Source organism: Balaenoptera acutorostrata, chromosome X (assembly GCF_949987535.1).
Source record: "Balaenoptera acutorostrata chromosome X, mBalAcu1.1, whole genome shotgun sequence".
Classification (NCBI taxonomy): Eukaryota; Metazoa; Chordata; class Mammalia; order Artiodactyla; family Balaenopteridae; genus Balaenoptera; species Balaenoptera acutorostrata.
Genome location: NC_080085.1, coordinates 115,755,914 through 115,776,791, shown reverse-complemented (window position 1 = coordinate 115,776,791; position 20,878 = coordinate 115,755,914). Strand labels below are relative to the sequence as shown.

Sequence of the window (20,878 nt, the reverse complement as noted above, 5' to 3'; positions counted from 1 at the left end):
AAAACAGACTCACAGATGTGGAGAACAAACTTGTGGTTGCCAAGGGGGAAGGAAGGATTGGGAGTTTGGGATTAGCAGATGCAAACTATTATATATATAGAATGGATAAACAACAAGGTCCTACTCTATAGCACAGGGAACTATATATTCAATATCCTGTGATTCTTTTTTTTTTTTTTAATTAATTAATTGATTTATTTATTTATGGCTGTGTTGGGTCTTCGTTTCTGTGCGAGGGCTTTCTCTAATTGCGGCAAGTGGGGGCCAGTCTTCATCGCGGTGCGCGGGCCTCTCACTATCGCGGCCTCTCTTGTTGCGGAGCACAGGCTCCAGACGCACAGGCTCAGTAGTTGTGGCTCACGGGCCCAGTTGCTCCGTGGCATGTGGGATCTTCCCAGACCAGGGCTTGAACCCGTGTCCCCTGCACTGGCAGGCAGATTCCCAACCTCTGCGCCACCAGGGAAGCCCTCCTGTGATTCTTTTCCATAATGGAAAAGAATATGAAAAAGAATATATATATATATATATATATATATATATATATATATATATATATATATATAACTGAGTCACTTTGCTGTACAGCAGAAATTAAACACAACATTGTAAATCAACTCTACTTCAACAAAATAAAAATTTAAAAAACACACACGAAAAAGGAGCTAAGTTTTCTCCAAATCCCTTTCTGCATGAAAGGCCATTGCAAAATCGAATCTCTTACATTGGCAGTTTTCCTAAGTGCTTTCCAGTCTGTTATTCTCAAATATCCCTCACTGCAGCCCCCACCCTTAGGGTGCAGTTTGTGTGTCTCTTCTTTACCAAAGGCATTTGGTTGCATTTTTGGTAAAATGAGTTGGGCTACAGAGAACGTTTGCTGTCCAAATCGTGCTGGTGCAGGCACGCTTGGGTTTTCTGCATTGTGTCCCATAAAAATTTCTGGCTGCTGTTTCCTCCATTTAGGACTCTGGAGGAGTAATCCTGAAGACATTTACTTTATCTCCTACAGGTATAGAAAGTTGAAACCCTAGTGGTAACTACAAGTATTCCCCTATCATCATGTCCCCCAAAATGTGTGAGAATCTGAGAGACATTTTCTTGGTTTCTACTTGGACTTCAAAATGAAGTTACAGATAAATTGGGAGATCGGGATTTTCATATATACACTAATATGTATAAAATGGATAACTAATAAGAACCTGTTGTATTAAAAAAAAGTATATGTATGCTTTAATAAATGTAAAATGTGGAAATATTACTGAAAAAAATAAATTGGAGTATAATGGTGTATCAGGGAGAATCTTATTATAAAATATGTTAATAATGTCCCTTTACTCATCTTTTACATGACACTGACAGAAAATGTCCTTTTATGTAAAAAAGACATGAATCTGGATGTTATTTTAAATGCATCTTCAATAAAATATGATACTAAGCTGAAAAAAAATGAAGTTACAGTTAGAAGTAGTTACGTTGATAGTAAATAGGCTGGGAGCTGGCCTGAGAATGTAACCGCCATTTATAACATTTAATGTGGGCAGGTGGGTTATGAGTAACTGGAAATAAATGGACATTATCTGCACCCCATCTGTACATCACAGCCAGCCTTTGGTGGGAGGAGTAAATGAAATAAAATGAGAAAGCACAGTTCTACAGATTGCCCGCCGCAGAGCCCTGTTAAAGGATGGACTAGATTCCTCATATTCAATGCCTGCTTCTTTAACTATTGAGTTGAAGTTCTTCAAAAAAAAAAAAAAAAAAAAAAAAAAAAGGAACCAATCCACACACTCGGCAGGATTGAGTAGTAATTTATTGTGATTGTCTTTGTTCAGCTTTGAAAAACGAAGGCATTGATATTAAGACTAAAGAGAAATTACACAGAGCTGGTGTGACTGAAAAAAGTTTGGCTCTTTTGAGTGATTTTTTTGTTTTTAATGCCACAGAGTTAAGCTTTAAAAGCACGCTTCATTGACTCTCATCCAAGCCTCCGAGGACAAGGCTAAGGGACATTTTTTCTTTTGAGGGCCACTGACCCACAAAGAAAAACCCTAATCGAGGGCCATGTACAAAAAGCAACTTAATTTAGGTGCTTTCTTAGAAATCCATAAAGCCTTCAATTCACCTGCTTTTAAAATTAAGAACAGGGAACTCTCAACAAGTATAACAAACAAAAAAGTCCTTCAGTTTCACATTATGTGCAGTTTGAAGAGGTGAAGTGTGGTAAGAGAGAACAGGATGGGCAGAGTGAAAAGAGAGTGGAAAGCAGACAGAAGAGGGCCATGGAGAAGAACACAGAAGGGCCCGGAAGCAGGAGGTTGAGTTAGGGAAATAGAGGAGGCAAATGATGGGTGTAGATCATAACCCACTGTTTACTCAAACCATTGGATGAACTTCGATTCCTGGTTCTTCTGTGGCTCTAATGCTTCAGCCTTTCAAGCTAGAATTCTTCAGGAAGGGTATGTATCAGAATCCTCTAGGGCCACCCCCCCCCCTTTTTTTAATGCATGAGCTCATCGCTTCCCCTGCAGTGGCTGTCATCTTCCTGTCCCACATTGGATCCTGTCGTCCCTGTGCTCAACGCTTTCAGCCTAAAGAACAAATTGTGACATCCTTCTTAAATAAGAAGTATACAGGATCACCAGGTTGAGAGGAGATCTCCAGAAACAAAAAGCATGTCTCATTCAGACACAGCATTTTAGAAGCAGTCTCCAACAGGCAAAATGGAATGTCTTTCCGTTGATACGTATGCCCTGGCTTTTAATCATAGAAACCATTTTTGGTGTTACAGTAGAAATATTCAAGTTTTAAAAATCAAATGAGTTGCTCGAGTTCTTAGTACAGTGCAGAGCTGTAGTTTCATTTTCAGATGCACCAAGACTTGTCCCCTTTTCCTTCCTAGTAACTTCTCATCAGCGGAAACTGGTTACGGCACTGAATCCCCACTGGCCCATGTGTGGCTTGGGATTTAATTCATAAGTGTGTCTTGGACAGGGCTTTTGGCAAGAATGTCAGATTACATTTTCAAGGAATGCTTTTTAGAAACACAGACAGAATACGTGGTGTATGCAAGGCTCAGATGGGCAAAAGTGGCCTGTTGGAGTGGCTTGTTTGCACTCAGGGGAAGATGACTTTGCCAGCAGATACATTAGCCAGGTATCTACCCAGTTGTCACCCTTTCCACAAGGCAAGCCTTTACTATTAGACAGAGTCTTCCTGTAAAGATCTTCTCTGTAACATGGAAGTGGACTCTTTTTCCTTAGTTTTTGCCAAAACAAATAAATGTGCTCCAGTGTTCAGATATCAGCAGGTCTCCCGAAGGTCCTGCTGAGGGCCCCTGGTGGGTAGGTGGTGGGTGGAGTGCACGGGCCTTTTGTTTAGCTGCTGGCTAGTTCAGTCGGTCACCAGTAAAACTTTAATTGCTGTGACCCATTTTTGAAGGGTGTTTGTTCAGTGCCAAAAATTTAAAACTCTCAACATCTAGCACCTTCTTATATGTAGAAAAGTATTCTTTCCTGCTGTCTCTTCGAATTTTCTGGTTTTAGGTTCTGTGTGTGTGTCTGTGCATATGTGCATTGGAGGTGCAAAAAAGGGTGCTTTTTTCCTTGGTCATAGACGCCTATTTTGATAAGATCCAATGAATGACCCTTTCGTTTATTGTATGTGTGAACCATGTTAAGCTTAGGTGAATATAGATTCGCTTCCAGACTCTGAACTGTTTTGCCTTGGAAATTCAGTGCATTACCACAATCGAATCTTTGCAGGGGCTTGAAAACCAGCCTGTGATTAATTTTAGCCTGTGAAAATCTTTAAATAGTAGCTGCTCTCTTTTTTTTTTTAAAGTTTAATTTTTATTTATTTATTTATTTATTTATTTATGGCTGTGTTGGGTCTTCGTTTCTGTGCGAGGGCTTTCTCTAGTTGTGGCAAGCGGGGGCCACTCTTCATCGCGGTGCGCGGGCCTCTCATTATCACGGCCTCTCTTGTTGCGGAGCACAGGCTCCAGACGCGCAGGCTCAGTAGTTGTGGCTCACGGGCCTAGTTGCTCTGCGGCATGTGTGATTTTCCCAGATCAGGGCTCGAACCCGTGTCCCCTGCATTGGCAGGCAGATTCTCAACCACTGCGCCACCAGGGAAGCCCGCTGTTCTCTTCTTATAATTCATTACGTCCTGAGTTCTCATTGTGAGCATTTCAGTTAATTTTCTTTGTGGTGTGTGAGAGTGATATGGATACTTTAATACAGCTACATCAAGTACTGTACTAGTTGGGGGTCCTTTGTATTACTTTATGTATTAAGATTGTGTTTGGGGAGATCCTCAACCCTGAAACCAGGAGACAACTGGATATCTCTTTGTTAATTAGGTGTCCCAGTACCAAAGGCCTGCTGTGAACTTGTTAAGCCAGTCAAGAGGCAGTTTTGTTTTTGGTTGTAACAAGATGTTTCCAGAAAACTAAGCTTCTTCCACTAATGAGATCTAAGATGTTCGGCAACCTCACAGCTCTAAACGCTTTCACATTCTTCCCTGTGCCTCCCCCACCACCCCCCGCCTTTGTTAGAATTATCGGTTGACCAAGGGTTTCAAAAATACCAAATGAAGCATTTAGCAGTTTCTGGATGAGGAAGTTATTTGAAGAATGTTTCCCTTCTCCCCTTCTTTAAAAGTCCTTTAATGCTGCGTACCCGTTTTTGTCTGGCAATAACACTCCCTACTTTTGAATTGCCAGGAAGGAAGAATGATCAGGAATATATCTGATTATGTAATTATTTGCATCTGTGCAGTTGACAGTACTAGTGTTCGTCAAATAAATTGCCAACACCATGTTATTTGAAATCTGCCCCCTCCGCAAAAACTACTTTGGTATCTGTCCGAAGTGAAGACTTATTTCCTCTAAGCACCCACAGCCAAGAAGCAGCAATGGCCGTCGGCTCCTGGCCCAGTTCATGTCCATGATTAGTGTTGTTAAAAAGATTTTGCTCTTCATTCCTCTTCCCTTGATTTATTATACAAACTTACCATTGATAGGTTCATATGTCTTCAGTATATGCCTTCCTGAGTTCCTGAGACCTTAGGTCTTTTCAGACCCCTTTTGTCTGTCATGGAACATGAACTGCAATAACAGAAGGAACAGTGAAGGTGAATCCTTATAAACATCCGTAGAAAATGATACGAGGGCACCTATACCCCACAAATGAATATTGGTGTGACTAACGTGAGTTTATCTCTTGGTCATTATGAGGGAGAGGCGTGGTCTGTTCAAAGCACAATTTTTGGTCTGTGACAGAGGAGGAACAAGGCAGAAGCTCTCCAAACCCTCAGGTCCAAACCACAAACAGAATGCCGTTGGTGTAGGGTAGGCAGATGGTCTGCATGTCTTTGACATTTTCTTGGCCCTTAGGGCTACCTAAAGGTGACATTTACTGCAAGCCATTCATCTGTATTTGGACAAGTGGCTACACCGCACACAACCATAAAGGTCAATATTATAGTGTCTAACATCTGTACAGAAGATGCTGAACAAGAAAATCTTAAAACTGACAATCATTTAACATCCCCCTTTGTGACTTAACCATAGACTCAAATCCCAGCGTGGACTCCATTCTTTCCTCTTGGCTGACAACTCCTTGAAATGCACTTATCCCTTTGCTCTGTTTGCCACATCGATTGCTTATATATTTGCTCAGTTCTTGGTTGTTGTCACATATTTTACAAATCATTCTTCATTAACGGTACCCTCTCTTGTAGTGTAAACTCCCAAAGCTAGAAAAACTATGTCTCATTTGCATGACTTGCACAGTACTTAGCATAAAATCTCGAAGAATTTATGCGAGCCTTCCATTGATATTGAATGATACTCTCTTTACTGGCCACACTGATTTTTCCTGTACGATAACAATCTTCCTGATTAGAAAGTTCTTTTGTCTTTTGGAGATGGCTTCATTATCTTATTTTTCCAAGAAGGAAATCAATATTTTCAGTATAATGAAACTTTCTTAGATACGCATGATGCCTGGGCCTTTGCAGGAACATCACGGAGAGAAATGAAGCCAAGCATGTGCACCTAAATCAAACTCTTCCGTTTTGGACTTGATGAATGATGATGGAGATTGATTGTCCCACATTTTATCTTCCAGGTGATCATTTGAAGATTTGTCCCCAGGGTTATACCTGCTGCTCCCAAGAGATGGAGGAGAAGTACAGCCTGCAAAGTAAGGATGATTTCAAAAGTGTGGTCAGTGAACAGTGCAATCATTTGCAAGCTGTCTTTGCGTCCCGTTACAAGAAGTTTGATGGTATGTATTGGAACTTTGGTCTAAGTAAGTGTAGATATTTGCTTTGTTCTTGAATTCTTTTTTTTCTTTTTGCCATGCGGCTAGCAGGATCTTAGTTCCCTGACCAGAGATTGAACCTGGGCCACAGCAGTGAAAGCATCGAGTCCTAACCACTGGTCCACCAGGGAACTCCCTTGAATTCATCTTACACCTTTTAGTCAAGTCACATCTACGAGCTGCCAGTGAAGTTCGTACAGTTGCTTTTCCCAAGTGCCTTTCTTCTCTCAGTGTTCAAGTTTTCTCCCAAGAGGCTCTCCTGGCTGGACCCCAGGGGCAAGTTAGCCTTACAGCTTTATTGCTAGAATCCTTCCAGATACACTAGAATCTGTACGGTATGGTAGCCATTATGGAAATATGGTCACAAGGAGCCAAAAAAGAGATTAAAGTAGTTTAATTTAAATGCTTTCATTTATATTCTTGGGTGAACACACAATAGTGTTGTTGACACAAGTCACTAAAGAAAAATCTTCCTAATAAAAAGCAGGCATCTGAAAACTTAGTCAAAATAACCACAGAGATTCTGCAGATGCTGGACTTCAAATTAAATTTCAGAATGGATCCCTCAAAGCCAACTAGAATTCCTAGAAGCCCTGTAGAACACAGGATTAAAGCTCATGCAGCAGTGACCCAGAGGTAGCTCCTGGGCTCCAGTCTTCATTAAGTTCAGCACCATCCCTGGCCTCATTTTAGCTGAAGCCTTGGTCAATCCACGTTAAAGCCACAAGAAAACCCATTTCAGTCCCCTGTGCCAAACACAGATTTTCACATGCACACTTTCTTTTCAGAGTGAAGAAATAGACAATCTGAGCCAGAAGAGAGGCACTTCAATCGTATCTGAAGCAATGTAATAGATAACAGACTTTCAGAACTAGAGTATGGGGTCCAAACACCTCAGGGTTCCTTTCTCTGGTGCTGTTCACTCAGTCTGCAGGTCGTTATGAAGTAAATTTAATTTTAATAGGAATGATTTCCTTTGTACCTGTTGTAAAGGCCATTCTAATTACATAGTACCTTTGAAGCATGCTTTTCCTGACATTCTGTGTGGTGAAGAAGTACAAGGCAAATTTTTGAGACGTGAAATGTCTTTGAGCATTTCTGCAAAGGGCTCATTACCATGGTGAGAAGTGGGATTAAGTTAGATTTGATCTAGCTGATAAGGCAGCCCCCAGCTAAAGAACAGGTTGTATTTCAAATGTTGCCTTTGAGATTCGTTATTTGAAACTGGTAACTGATTTAATGTGTTAGTCGGTTCCCAGGCTAGACAACAAAAGCATATTTATATATATATATATATTTTATAAATTTATTTATTTATATTTTACTTATTTTATTTTTGGCCGCATTGGGTCTTCATTGCTGCGCGCGGGCTTTTCTCTGGTTGTGGCGAGCGGGGGCTACTCTTTGTTGGCGATGCATGGGCTTCTCATTGCAGTGGCTTCTCTTGTTGTGCAGCACAGGCTCTAGGTGCACGGGCTTCAGTAGTTGTGGCACGTGGGCTCAGTAGTTGTGGCTCGCGGGCTCTAGAGCGCAGGCTCAGTAGTTGTGGCTCACGGGTCTAGTTGCTCCGCGGCATGTGGGATCTTCCCGGACCAGGGATCGAACCCGTGTCCCCGAACCCGTGTCCCCTGCATTGGCAGGCGGATTCTTAACCACTGTGCCACCAGGGAAGCCCTGACAAAAGCATATTTAATTTGTAATGTAGTTGAACTAAAATTTTCCATGTAGTGTACCATTTATTGTGCCCATTTCCCCCAATGCTTTGTATGTGGAGTTGTGTTTAGTCTTTATCTCCTTTCCCTGGATGGATGGAAATAATTTATGTATCTATATATCCTGTTTATTATTCTATAATCCCCAATGCACAGGCTGTTAACTATGTTAACACCACGTGAAGATGAGTGTTATTGGCAAAAGACATCATTAGACCACCTCTGTCTCTTGGCCACTAAATTATCAGTATGATTATTGAAAAAAATGGTATTCTCTTGACAATGGCATTTCTCATTCAAGACAGTAACCGAAGCAATTTCTTTTCCTTTGAGGAGAAAACTTAGAGAGATAATCAGACAGTCATCTTTGAAAACTTGAGATGCTGATATTTAAAAATTACCACTTGGGGGTTGAATAATGGGACTTAGAAGGGAAAATTCCTGCTCTTTAGAAATGGCTAGCCTGTCAGTAGCAAGATACAGTGGAGATGAGGCAGTTTCCAACTTCCAAGGTCACTGCCTCCAAATCACCCCATTTCTTCTTAGACGTGTCTCCTCCAGGTGTGGAGTGCACAGACATTTAGTGATTTCTCTTGCCAGTGGGCCTGATAGTTTCACTATTCTTTCCCCTTCTCACTCCCCATGGTTTTATAGCATTATTCATATGATTCCAGTGTGTACTTTTTAAAAAGCCACACAGAGAAGTTTTATCAGTAAGTATTAACATACGTTTTTTAAAAAAGGACAGAAAGGGACTTCCCTGTTGGTGCAGTGCTTAAGAACCTGCCTGCCAATGCAGGGGACACGGGTTCGAGCCCTGGTCCGGGAAGATCGCACATGCCACGGAGCAACTAAGCCCGTGTGCCACAACTACTGAAGCCCGTGCACCTAGAGCCCATGCTCTGCAACAAGAGAAGCCACCGCAATGAGAAGCCCGCACACTGCAACCAAGAGTAGCCCCCGCTCGCCACAACTAGAGAAAGCCCACGTGCAGCAAAGAAGACCCAGTGCAGCCAAAAAATAAAATTAAAAAAAAAAAAGGACAGAAAAAGTTTCTCTTGCCCTTCCCTACCAGCCTTCACCTTCAATAAATGTGTTTAACGCTGTTTATCAGTTTCAAAACTGCCCATGAAAAATGATGATGAAACCCCAGCTTGTTTCTTCTGACTTCAAATTAGACAATGGCACAGACAATAAAGGTAGGGAGCATAGATTTAAATTTTTTTGAAGGAGTTGTAGCCTAAATGTGTTTGGCCTGGAGATCAGAACAGAGCTGGGATATTTTGCATATTTCCTCCAAGCTAGGCTTTCTGAGACAATTAACTGCTTTTATATGGTAATATCTCAGTTGATGGGTGTCCAACAAACCGTAATCCTCAAGTGGGTGCTGCATTTATTGATTGATTTTTAAGGTTGGCAATTATGACCTGCCAGTACTCCACAAGGCCTGAAGACGATGTTGAGTGAAATTGTATAGGGGCTGTGGTGACTCTCAGAAATTCAAGGGTGGAGTGCTTTGGTCAAAGAATTGTCTAAGCTTGTATAAAAGCCAAACCCTGGGTTATTGATGTGAATGGAAGGGAGGAAGTTAGGCAGAGTAACAAGATGGCGACTGGAGAACCGAAATGGGGCAGCAAGGTGGCATAAGGAAGGCTGAGGATAAGTACTGAGGAAATAGCAAAGGACACATGGGAACATAGGAGGTCAAAGTACGTCAGAGGAGCATTTTTTGCCATCTCCAAGTTTACAGTATAACTTTGACGTGGTGATCCTGAGCTCAGGCAACTTCATCTGTCATCAAAACTTCAGTCATGTTTATGAGATACCACTTCTTTCTAAGGCAGGAACAAGGTTTTTTGTTTGTTTGTTTGTTTTAAATAAACTTTCAAATAAAAATAAGGTTTCGAGGCTTTTAGGGCATTAGCCTTCTTTTACCAGAAAGCATCCCATTATCATTCTGCCTCCATGAGCTCTGGTCAGTCTGAGCGCCAGCGCTGGCATTTTGGAGTCAGTCCACTTATCTCTAAGGTCCTTTTTTGTTCTACACATGTAATTTTCTATTGTTTGCACCTCTAAAGAGACTCTACAGTGTATAAACCAGTTTTTAAGTTGTAAACTCTGTGCACGTGTGTGTGTTTTCAGACCTGGCTGAAGTACAGAAGAGCTTCCTTAGGCAGCACCTCCCCCACCCCAATTCTCAGATTTCCCATATTTTAAACCTGCGCTTCTGAGTTTAAGGACTCACCTCTTTATTTTCTCACACGTTAATCTTCTTCATCTAATCTTTGACTTAGAATATTCAATACCAGAAATCGACTATCCTGGGCTAGAGACATAGTCAGAAAACTTTAGTGACAGAGCTAGCTGCTCCCCCTCTTGGCCAGTTTTGGGAATTTTTCTTTTTTTTTGAAGTAGAATTGCTAATTAACATAGCTGAATCAGTTGTCTCATGAATATGCTAATCAGATACTCCGTTCAGGGGGCTTTGAAAGAATTGCTTGGCAAAAGGAATAGAAACAATAGAAGTGCGGCATAATCCGTGTTTGGGGACCACAACATAAAGACCCGGCCCAAAATGTCGCATTTTGTGAGAGACTAGTTGTTTTTCAAAGAATCAGAGCGAAATCAAACAACCCAAATAGATTAAGATTAGAGCTGCCATGTTAAATATATTTCTGAATTACATAGCAAAAATGATGTTAACAACTACAAAGATAGATTATTGCTTGCAAACTCCCCGAATCAAGTTATTTGCTAGATGTTTTTGCATGTTCTAAAAGAAATTTTAAGAAAATAGTGATGTTGTCTGACGCTAGTGCATTGGGAAGACTACTTTCATTTGCCATTGTAGGAGCAAATGTAGCAACTTTGCCCAGGAGGCAGAGCCCACTGAGTTGTCAGCCAGTTTCTGCTGTGAGCGCACTGTGACCTGGGGCAATTAACTGGTCTCAGTTTTCCCATCCATAAAATGAAGGGGTTGAGTTGGGTGCTCTCTAAAAGACCCTTTCAATTCTACAAATTCTGTGAATCTTCTCAACATGTGACTAGACCAGCTGCTTCAGTGCAAGGTCTTACAAGATGTTAATTAGGCGTCTGCATGGTCCCCTCTATTTTCCTCCTATCATTTCTTAACCCTCCGCTACTTTCACTGGGTCTTTGAAAACCCTCCCATGAGCCTGAAGCTTGTTAACTCGAATAATAGTAGAAATGTTCTGAATTAGCTTAAAACGCACATAAAAGAAATAATTGTCCCATCTATCTGAAGAGTGCTTCATGTCCTGCCTTTGTGAAATGATAGAAAACAAGGGGGCTGGAGAGCTTAAGGGAAAGGGTGGCCACTCTTCATATTGAGCCAAATTTCTGTTTTAATCAGTGACTAAAAATTTTCCGTGGTTCATCCTGGCCATTACCTCATTAGGCCAGTAGGCTCAGCAGTGTGGAGACTCAGCGAGTTGAAGGCATTCGGATTCCCATGCCCATGAAAGACAAATATAGCCAACTAAGCTTCATGGCTGTTGGCTAAGCTGAAGTTTCTGGAATTTTCCTGACCCCTGACTGCAAGCATTTTTCAGCTGCATGGTTTTCTTATTGTCCTTTGCACGGCCATACTGACCTCGTGAAGACCTCCCGGGTCTTTAGTTTAAGTCTTCGACATCCTCAAGATAAATGTGTCATAGAAATGTGTGACGTACATACAACATACGGTTGTTTTTTAATCCTTACCTCAGATTTCATTCATTAAGATGTCTTTTTAAAATTTGTAGCTTTTTTAAACCTCTGCTACAGTGCGGCAGGGAGGATGAGTAGCCCCGAAAGTACAGAAAAAGACATGAGGCCTCTGACCTTCCTGCAAACGCAGTGTTCCTTCCAGATCATACTATGGGTGTTTGATTTGGTTGGAAAGCACTGCTGCTCTGTGCTTTACAGTTCTATTTTCCTTCTTTTTTTTTTTTTCCTTTCCAGACAAAAGAGACTAAAACGCTGGGTGTTTTCGCTAATTCTTTGATAATCTCTGTGAAGCGTGATGAGAACAAGCCACTGCCAGCTTAATGGAATCAAATCAAGAGCTCAGATAAAACACACACTTTTCTGTATTGACAAAGGTTTTCTGCCTTTTGAGTTGTTATCTCAGGTGTGGCCGGTTGTGGCTGTAGCATTGGCCGTCTCATTGAAAATGCTTGTGCAGCTTCCAGGGGGCCCTGAGCACACTCTCTTTGGGCCTCTGCTATTAGCTGTGGCTTCTTAAAGAAGGCGTGGCGTCAGCAAGAAGCAGCCGATCTGTTTGGAGGCGAGTAAATACACAGAAGAGCTTCAGCCGAATTGCTTTTATCTATTTTTTGGTTCATTGTGCTTTGAGCCTGGGAGTTGAGAGCCTTGTTGATCATCTCTGCTCACCCTTTTTCCATGCGTCTGTCTGTCCCAGCAAAGAAAAGGGCTTATTTGATCTAGCAGTGACTCTGACTGAGAGAATTCCCAAGCCAGTCAGGCCTTTCTTGTTCATTGTCCTGGCCCATCTCTATTGCGCGCTCTTTGCACGCGGTCTCTCTCTCTCTCTCCCCCCTCCCCCTCCCCCCTCCCCTCCCCCTCCCCCCTCAAGAATCTGAAGCTCTTCATAATACAGAGGACTGGAGCAGGGAATGCTATATGGGCATACCTTTTCTGGAGGTCAGTTTGGCAGTGTATCAGAGGTTTCAAATAGCTTCATTCACATCCTTTGACTCAGTAACTGTACTTCTAGGTTTTGATCTCAAGGAAGGAAAGATCTGCATACAGATTTATGTACAGGAATGTTCATCACAGTATTACTTGTAATAATGAAAAATAGGAAATTATCCTAAATGTCCCATAATGATTACATTATGATCTGTTCGTATGGTGTCATAGTATGCAGTTGTTAAAACTGATGTTTCTGAAGGCTTTTTACTCACATCGGAACTGCTAAGCATACAATGTTACGTGAGAACAGGGTATAAATACAGTATGACCTCAACCATGTGACAATACATACCTTCACAGAAAAAGCAGGAAAGAAATTCAATAAACCATTGTTGTTCTCTTAATGGTGGGATTATGGGCATTTTTGTTTTCTTCATACCTTGCCATATTTTTCAAATTGCTGCAATTTGAAAGGAATACTTTATAGGAAAAAACGGTATTTTTAAATGAAAAATGTAAGAACTGCTTTGGTGGTGTTTTGCCATGTTTGGTTTTTTTTTTTCAGTATTACAGTGCTCACTGTAGACAGTTTGGAAGAAGTAGAAAAAAATGCGTCGAAGCCCCCAGCATTTAAGTCGGATGAATAGAATAAAGGGAAATAAGTCATTTTCGAAAGCATGAGATAGATTACTTTTCCAATGTGTCACTGCAAAATTGGGGTGAACTAAATTGAGAAACATTGAAAAAAATCACGCCGATTCCCTAACACACATCCAACACCACTGTGTGCACCTCATCTTTTTTTGGTCAGGTAGACAATGTATATACATACATACAAATCAGAATCATAACCGATTGTGCCATTTTGCGTCCTGATTTTTCTCTTGATATTAGATCATGAGCAGGTAGACTGTATTATGAGGTTTGTGTATGAGGTCATACAATAGGTCCACGTGGAGGTTAGTATATGGAGCACTTGGAACACTGCTTCAGCCTTGGAACATTCTTTTCTTCTTTTTTTTTGGCTGGCCACATGGCATGTGGGATCTTAGTTCCCCCGATCAGGGATCGAACCCATGCCCCCTGAGGTGGAAGCGTGGAGTCTTAACCACTGGACCACCAGGAAAGTTCCCCCAGAGCTTTCTTAAACATGCCCTCATGGGCCCTTCTCAGTGAGAAGGAATTCGGCTGTGCTAAAGAGACTTGGCTAGCTGGTGCTGGGAGTACCATTGCTAGAAATGGAATGCGGTCCAGGGGAAGGGACCTTACCGTACTGACCGTGCGTCCGAGGCCAAGTTAGTCCGGAGAGAGAATTAGCATTCAAAATGCATTAACTACTAGAAGTAACCTGGGGAAGAAAGGGCTGCTCCTACAGTGGCAGGGTCCCCTAGCCCCCTTTCATATGCTAACAGCCCCTAATAAGGGCCTCAGCTGGCAGTGGCCTGCTCGTCCTAGGAGAGGACCATTGTTGGGCTACAGCTGATGATTGTTAGTCAAGTACACGTCCTTTTAGTACACCATGCCCTCCCTCAAAGGACACCATGCCCTCCCTCGCAGGCACTCCTGAGGAATGTGCCTGTTAGAGACTTAACACAGACTTGACCAAAAAAACAAGACAGAGGAGGAGATAGTCTTTGGTTTCAGTCAGTAAAATGCTTGCTTAATTTCCTTTTTTTCCTCCCTTCCATTTGTAGGTGCTTATGTTAGCTGTTCTTCATCAAGTACTTGATCTTGGGTGAAAGAATGGATGGCTATAACTCTGAGTTTTCTTAACAGTGTGAGAACTATGATTTGTAGCATGTACCAGGAGACTTCTTTCTCAGGAATTTTGTGGATGTGGTAACTTAAATGTTTGCACGCTACACCAGGGCTGTGAAATACAGCCTTCACATTAAAGAGGAAATTAATCCTTATATGTAAAAGGCAGCTTCCTAATAATATAAATACAAAGGGGTAATTTATAGCACCAAGCAAATGGATTGAATAGAAAGGGCTTCCAGTCTCTTCAGATCACAGGTTAATTCTAGAATGCATTCTAGCACATTAATCAATAGCCAGTCGATTGTTTATAAAGTAGTAGCTAATGGCATTTAATAGCAGAACTGAGGGTCTTTTGACCTGTTTCAAGAATTTTGAATGTTTATTTGATGCAAGACGAGTGGCGGGGGATAGAAGTTCCAGAAGTACATGATGTTCTTCTTTTTGTAAAAGACAGAATACTTACATAGAAAACTTTTATATGGAAAGGTTTTGCCTTTTCTCTCTAGTAGTTTTTTTCCATGTTAAATTGGTACTACTGACATTAAGAATAATCAGATGTTAGAGCCAGAAAACACTCCCAATCTCCCAGTCTCCTAGCTCAAGCCTTGCATTGAGGTGCTTCTGGTAGGATGCAGATGAAATACATGGGGAGGGTGGGGAATTGACCTGCAGCTTAATTCTCAATTTTCCTTTCCCTGATTCTTTGCCTCGATCTTTTTGTATATATGCGTGCTGTGTATGATACTCTGTGTTGTAATATCATGTAAAATCTCTTCCCTGGATTTCTTCATCCCGTGTTTTTCACTCAGGAGTTGCTCCACCCTCGTAGATGTCTGGGACGTTTCACAGAATTGGAAGCTAGAGCCATTAAGCATTTCCTTTGGCTGAATTGTTCCCAGTTTTATAAGGCCTTGGGTCTTCTTAACCATTCTCCAGCAGCTTTGGCTTAATTTATATTCCCCCCAGATGGATAACATTTGACTCTGCCAAGAAAGATAAAAACCAGCCTTGAAAGGTTTTTTTTTCTTTTTCAATAATTGTAGATATAAGGAAACTCTGAAGGTGACAGTAACATCATTTCCCATATTATGAATAGTGTCCATTCATTGAGCAGCTATTGTGTGCTAGCCATTATCCATATGAGGTGAGCAGTAATAGCCCCATTTTTTTTTTTTTAGATGAACGTGCAGGCTTTTTTTTTTTTTAATTTTATTTATTTATTTATTTATTTTTGGCTGTGCTGGGTCTTCGGTTCGTGCGAGGGCTTTCTCTAGTTGCGGCAAGTGGGGGCCACTCTTCATCGCGGTGCGGGGACCACTCTTCATCGCGGTGCGCGGGCCTTTCACTATCGCGGCCCCTCCCGTTGCGGGGCACAGGCTCCAGACGCGCAGGCTCAGCAGCTGTGGCTCACGGGCCCAGCTGCTCCGTGGCATGTGGGATCTTCCCAGACCAGGGCTCGAACCCGTGTCCCCTGCATTAGCAGGCAGATTCTCAACCACGCGCCACCAGGGAAGCCCAATAGCCCCATTTTATGGAAGAAGAAGCAACAGAGGCTCAGAGAGTTTAGATCTTCTGTCCCGTCAAGGTCACACAGCTCATAAATGAGAGGGCCCATGCTTTTCCCACTGTGTCATGCTGCTTTAGATCCTAGCACGTTAAAGTGTTTATTTCCACTCCTATGTTGTGGTCATTCATGAGCCCTAGGCGTAGCAGTTGCTTCATCCTTGGAACATAAATCCTTAAGCCCCCGAACTGAAAATTGAAGGAGAAATAAACCCTGCTCACAGACACCATATTTAAAATGCTTATGAACTGTCTCCTCTCTCACTCTTCTTTCAGACTCTCTGAGCAGCATTTTTCATGAATACAAGCAGTTGCTGCAAGGGAGATCTGAATTCCAATTAAGTCAGCTTCTGATCCTGGTGGAACTCTGGTTTACACTGCTCCTGGCTGGTTCTCTCTTAGCCACCAAGTGTCTTATAATTGGCTTCAGGCATAATGTTTACAATGGGATGATTGCTAGGTGTCTCAGACCTGCACAGTTTTTGTTCAGCAGTTAAGATCTGATTCTGAGTTCTAAATAATGGGGGGAAAAGTGGAGATGCGCTTTGCAGCAATGAATGAAGTTGCTCTTGGTGGCTGGGGACCAGATCCTGAATGTCTAATTTGTGTTCTATCCCCCATTGTAGAAGGAAATGTGGGAAGAAGGGTGGGGAGGTGGAGAGGTTAAGGAATCTACAAGAACATCTGAGAGCGGCTAGTTTGATAGGAGAAATAGATGTAAAAGTTTTCCCCCCTTTTTTCTTACAGCAAATTATTATGCTTTGATTGATATGGTACCTAATTGGTATGGATTTTAGCATTTAAATTATGTCTGCCACCCTTAAAAGATCTCTTTGAGACAAAAAGCATAGGTAGAATAGCCCCATTTACCAGGGCCAGTAAGAACATGTCTAAGGAGAAATGAGTTTGGGTCTTTTGGTTCGCTTGACTTTTGTTCTGTTGACTTCGCAGGTGAAATAGATGAATATTAAAAAAAAAAACTTGCTGTATGAAATGAAAGATTAAGGATTTTATAGACCGTTTAAAAATCTCTGGTGCCTCCATAAAACCATGTGTGGAAAGTGGCGGGTATAGTAAAGGTGAATTGGATGGAGAAAATTCATCGTTCTAGAAATTTTCAGTACAGTCTCATTGGGCAGGAAGGTTAAGATGCATGGCAAAGCTGTGTGCTTTGATTTGAGCCCATACCAACCACTTAGTACATACTTGTCAAATTACATAGCTATTTGGAGAGATCAAATTAGCAGATTTTAACTCCTTATATCAGTTTTGTAGAATTTCTCTATATAATCCACTCAGTAGAATTATATTTGCAACTTATACGGCCACACTAAAGAATCTTTTAAAATGTGAAGGAAAGGAAGTCAATTTTCTGGATGATTAAATGAATTAGAGTTTAATATGTATACAGCACCAAACTAAACTCTGAAAATATAAGCTAACATCACACACACACACACACACACACACACACACACACACACACACACACACACACACACACACACACACACACACACACACACACACACACAACCTTCCTAGCAGAATTTGAGTCCCAGGAAATAAAGTAAGGTCCATTGTGATATTGGACAGAGGGCATGCTGGGTTAAAATCAGTCCTGTTCTTTGTTGGATCATTGCTCTTGTACTTTGAACTAGCTGTATTATATATAACTACACCGACCCATAGGCTGTTGACCTGAATGAGGATCTCTAAGAATGTTTTATTTTTTCCATAAAATGTTCAGTGTCTTAGCGTTTCTTTGACCTGGAACACTTTTAAGCCTAAAAAAATAGTGACATTTCATAGTGTTTTTCAGTTAAAACTGAGCTCGACATGCCACTCTGCCCCAACCCTTAAAACCAGCATTCATTAGAAATGCAAGTGAGTATTCAGAATTACTTATTTAATGAGTCATGAAAGCACAAGTCAAATAATTCTCAACATCCTGTTTCTACACTAAATGATGTGTGCCAATTTTATGAGCAATATAGTAAAAATCCAATCTAAGGAAGGACCTATGGTTGCCTTTGGAATGCGCTCTTTTGGATGGTGAAATATTAGTAGCACTGGATTGACACAAGGCTTCCACACTGATCTCAATAACCAGGCTTTATTTTTCCAGTATGTGAAAGCCAGCACCACTTGGCAAGGCCGCTAGTGATTCAAGGACGGTACGGGAAGTGGACCAGATGACATTTAAGGTCTTTTCTCACCCTAAGATTCCACAACTTTGAAGTCTAGAAAAGTGCTGCCTGCATCTCGACTCTCAGTTGAGAGATACTTCCACACAAGAAAATCCATCCCCAAAACCTCTTTAAGAAATGACACCCAAGAATGCAACAAAAAATTTTAAAGCTAATTTACTGGAAATATATTTTCCTCTAATTAAAACATTAACCCTTACCCTGAATGCTTCACGTTGAGCACAGTTCCCAGGTTGGTGCTGATTGCTAGTGAGAGGCAAAATGGGAGAAGTTTCATTGGCTAGAGTCTTGCTTCTCAAACTTTGGGGTATAGCAGAGTGCCAGATGGCTGGGTCCCACCCTCCAGAGTTTCTGATCCAGTAGGTTTAAGGTGGGGTCCAAGAACTTGTGTCCCGGTGGTGATGGTGTGTGCCCATGGAAGCACACTCGAGAACCACTTGGGGTTTGGAGAGAATCAGAGGCGGCCTTCCCGGCTACCTGATTTGACTAACTCTTTTCATTATCATTCCCCTAGCTCCTTATGTACTTTCTGGCCTCCTTCCAGGGAGAGAACTTTGGTAAAAATGCCAGGCTGTGCAGTTGTAATGGGGATTTCCCTTTCTCTCACTGAAGAAAACCCAGGAAATAAAAGGCAAGCGGTAGAGAATGGTTTTGTAGCGCTATTGCATTTTGAGAAGATCACTGATGTTCTTCTGGCTTTGAAGGAGTTGTCTTATTTTCCTTTCTGTTCCATGTTCACTTGGAGGCAGCTTCTTTCTTGATGTGGTCCTTATATTTTGCTTTGGTATTTATTACATTTCCTGCTTATAAACTTGATACCATGAGGTGTTTATTTTTATACCAGACATAGAGTCTTTAAGAATGATTAATGTTGCAGATAGACTGTTAGCTCCTCTCTTCAGGGAACTTCCTGAGAAAAGCTTCAGGAGAAATTCATTTGACATTTGTATTTAAGAGATTAAAGTCTTTAACATTTAGGCTGTGTGGGTATGCGGTGCCCAAAAAGTAAATCTGAAAAAAACCCAGAAAACACAGGTATTCTTTTTTTTTCGCAGTTATTTTTCCATGTTATCTTAATCTCATGGTCTTACTATATGAATCCTTTAGGAACCCGAGGTCACCTTGGATGTCCCACTTTATACTAATGTCACCGGGAACACCTGAGAAGTTCTTTTCCTGCTTATGTGGCGTGTTTCATTCTGTTTCTTGGCCTCAAGCATTTCCCAGGCAGTTTTCTTATATGTCATGTAGATGTAAGGAGGAGAAAAGGACAAAAAAATCATGTCTAAGTAAACAGCATGTCTTGAAAACACCTGTCCTGGTGTCAGGTTACAATGAGGAGGTATTATCCACTTTGGTTTAGATTCTTACAGTAAAAAGTTCTGGGAAACCTCATGTTTTAGACTTTATGTATCCATTTTTATCCAGTTCTTTATTTACCTTGTGACTAAATGAGAAAAGGAGGGAGGGAGGGAGTCCTAAGAAGTTGTCCGTTTAAAGTTTCATTTTTTTCCCTCTCTTAGACGTAGACACACGTGACTTTGTGACATAGGTTTCCTTTCATTGACAAACGATCAGAGATGCCAAATTCCCCCAAAAAAATCCACCCTATATACAAGCATGTTTTCCAATTTAATTTCAGGATTTTTTTTTCCAGTTTTCAGATTTACCTGAAAAGCAAGCACTCTGTTATTTAATTACTGAGAACCCTTTCTTTTTTGGTTTTGTTTTTAGAATTCTTCAAAGAACTACTTGAAAATGCGGAGAAATCCCTGAATGACATGTTTGTGAAGACATATGGTCACTTGTACATGCAAAATTCCGAGCTATTTAAAGATCTCTTCGAAGAGTTGAAGCGCTACTATGTGGCGGGAAATGTGAACCTGGAAGAAATGCTGAATGACTTCTGGGCCCGCCTCCTGGAGCGGATGTTCCGCCTGGTGAACTCCCAGTACCACTTCACAGACGACTATCTGGAGTGCGTGAGCAAGTACACGGAGCAGCTGAAGCCCTTTGGAGATGTCCCTCGGAAACTGAAGCTCCAGGTCACTCGTGCATTTGTAGCAGCCCGCACTTTTGCTCAGGGCTTAGCAGTTGCAAGAGATGTAGTGAGCAAAGTCTCGGTGGTAAGCGCTGTTTGCATTCTGTGTTATTGTTTTCTTTTGTTTCATGTTAAAAGAAAGTTTGGGAGATGTGGAAAAATAAGTCAGTAGAATTCCATCGTCTCAACAGTAATTGTCTTTTTCTTCTGTTCTTTTCTCATCTTTCTCTCCCCTCTTCTCTCCTACACTTCGTCCTGATACATGTGCATCATGTGGCTATAAACAATACAGCAATGAACATCTTCACGTATCAACATCATTCTTTCCTGTGGTTTCTTTGGTAGCTATTCTTAGAAGCAGGATACGTGTTCACTTTGGAACCTTAATTTTAAAAATGGATTTAGGGACTACCCTGGCCGTCCAGTGGTTAAGACTCCATGCTTCCACTGCAGGGGGCGAGGGTTTGATCCCTGGTCGGGGAACTAAGATCCCACATGCCGTGCAGCCACAAAAACAAACAAACAAAAAAACTTGCAAAAAATGGATTTAATACCTCCATATTCTTTTCAGCGCCTATTCTGCTTCTCCTTCAGAGAAAGAAACATATACAG

At 41.5% G+C, this 20,878-nt stretch overlaps 1 protein-coding gene across 1 annotated transcript in view; it reads left to right on the top strand.

Annotated features, from left to right (window-relative positions):
* GPC4 (glypican 4) overlaps nucleotides 1–20,878 on the top strand; it is a 110,410-nt gene that overhangs the window by 66,952 nt on the left and 22,580 nt on the right. The window contains exons 2-3 of the mRNA XM_057538715.1: nucleotides 6,129–6,287; nucleotides 19,960–20,351. Coding sequence (XP_057394698.1) covers nucleotides 6,129–6,287; nucleotides 19,960–20,351 — 551 coding nt within the window. The remainder of the gene's footprint in view (nucleotides 1–6,128; nucleotides 6,288–19,959; nucleotides 20,352–20,878) is intronic.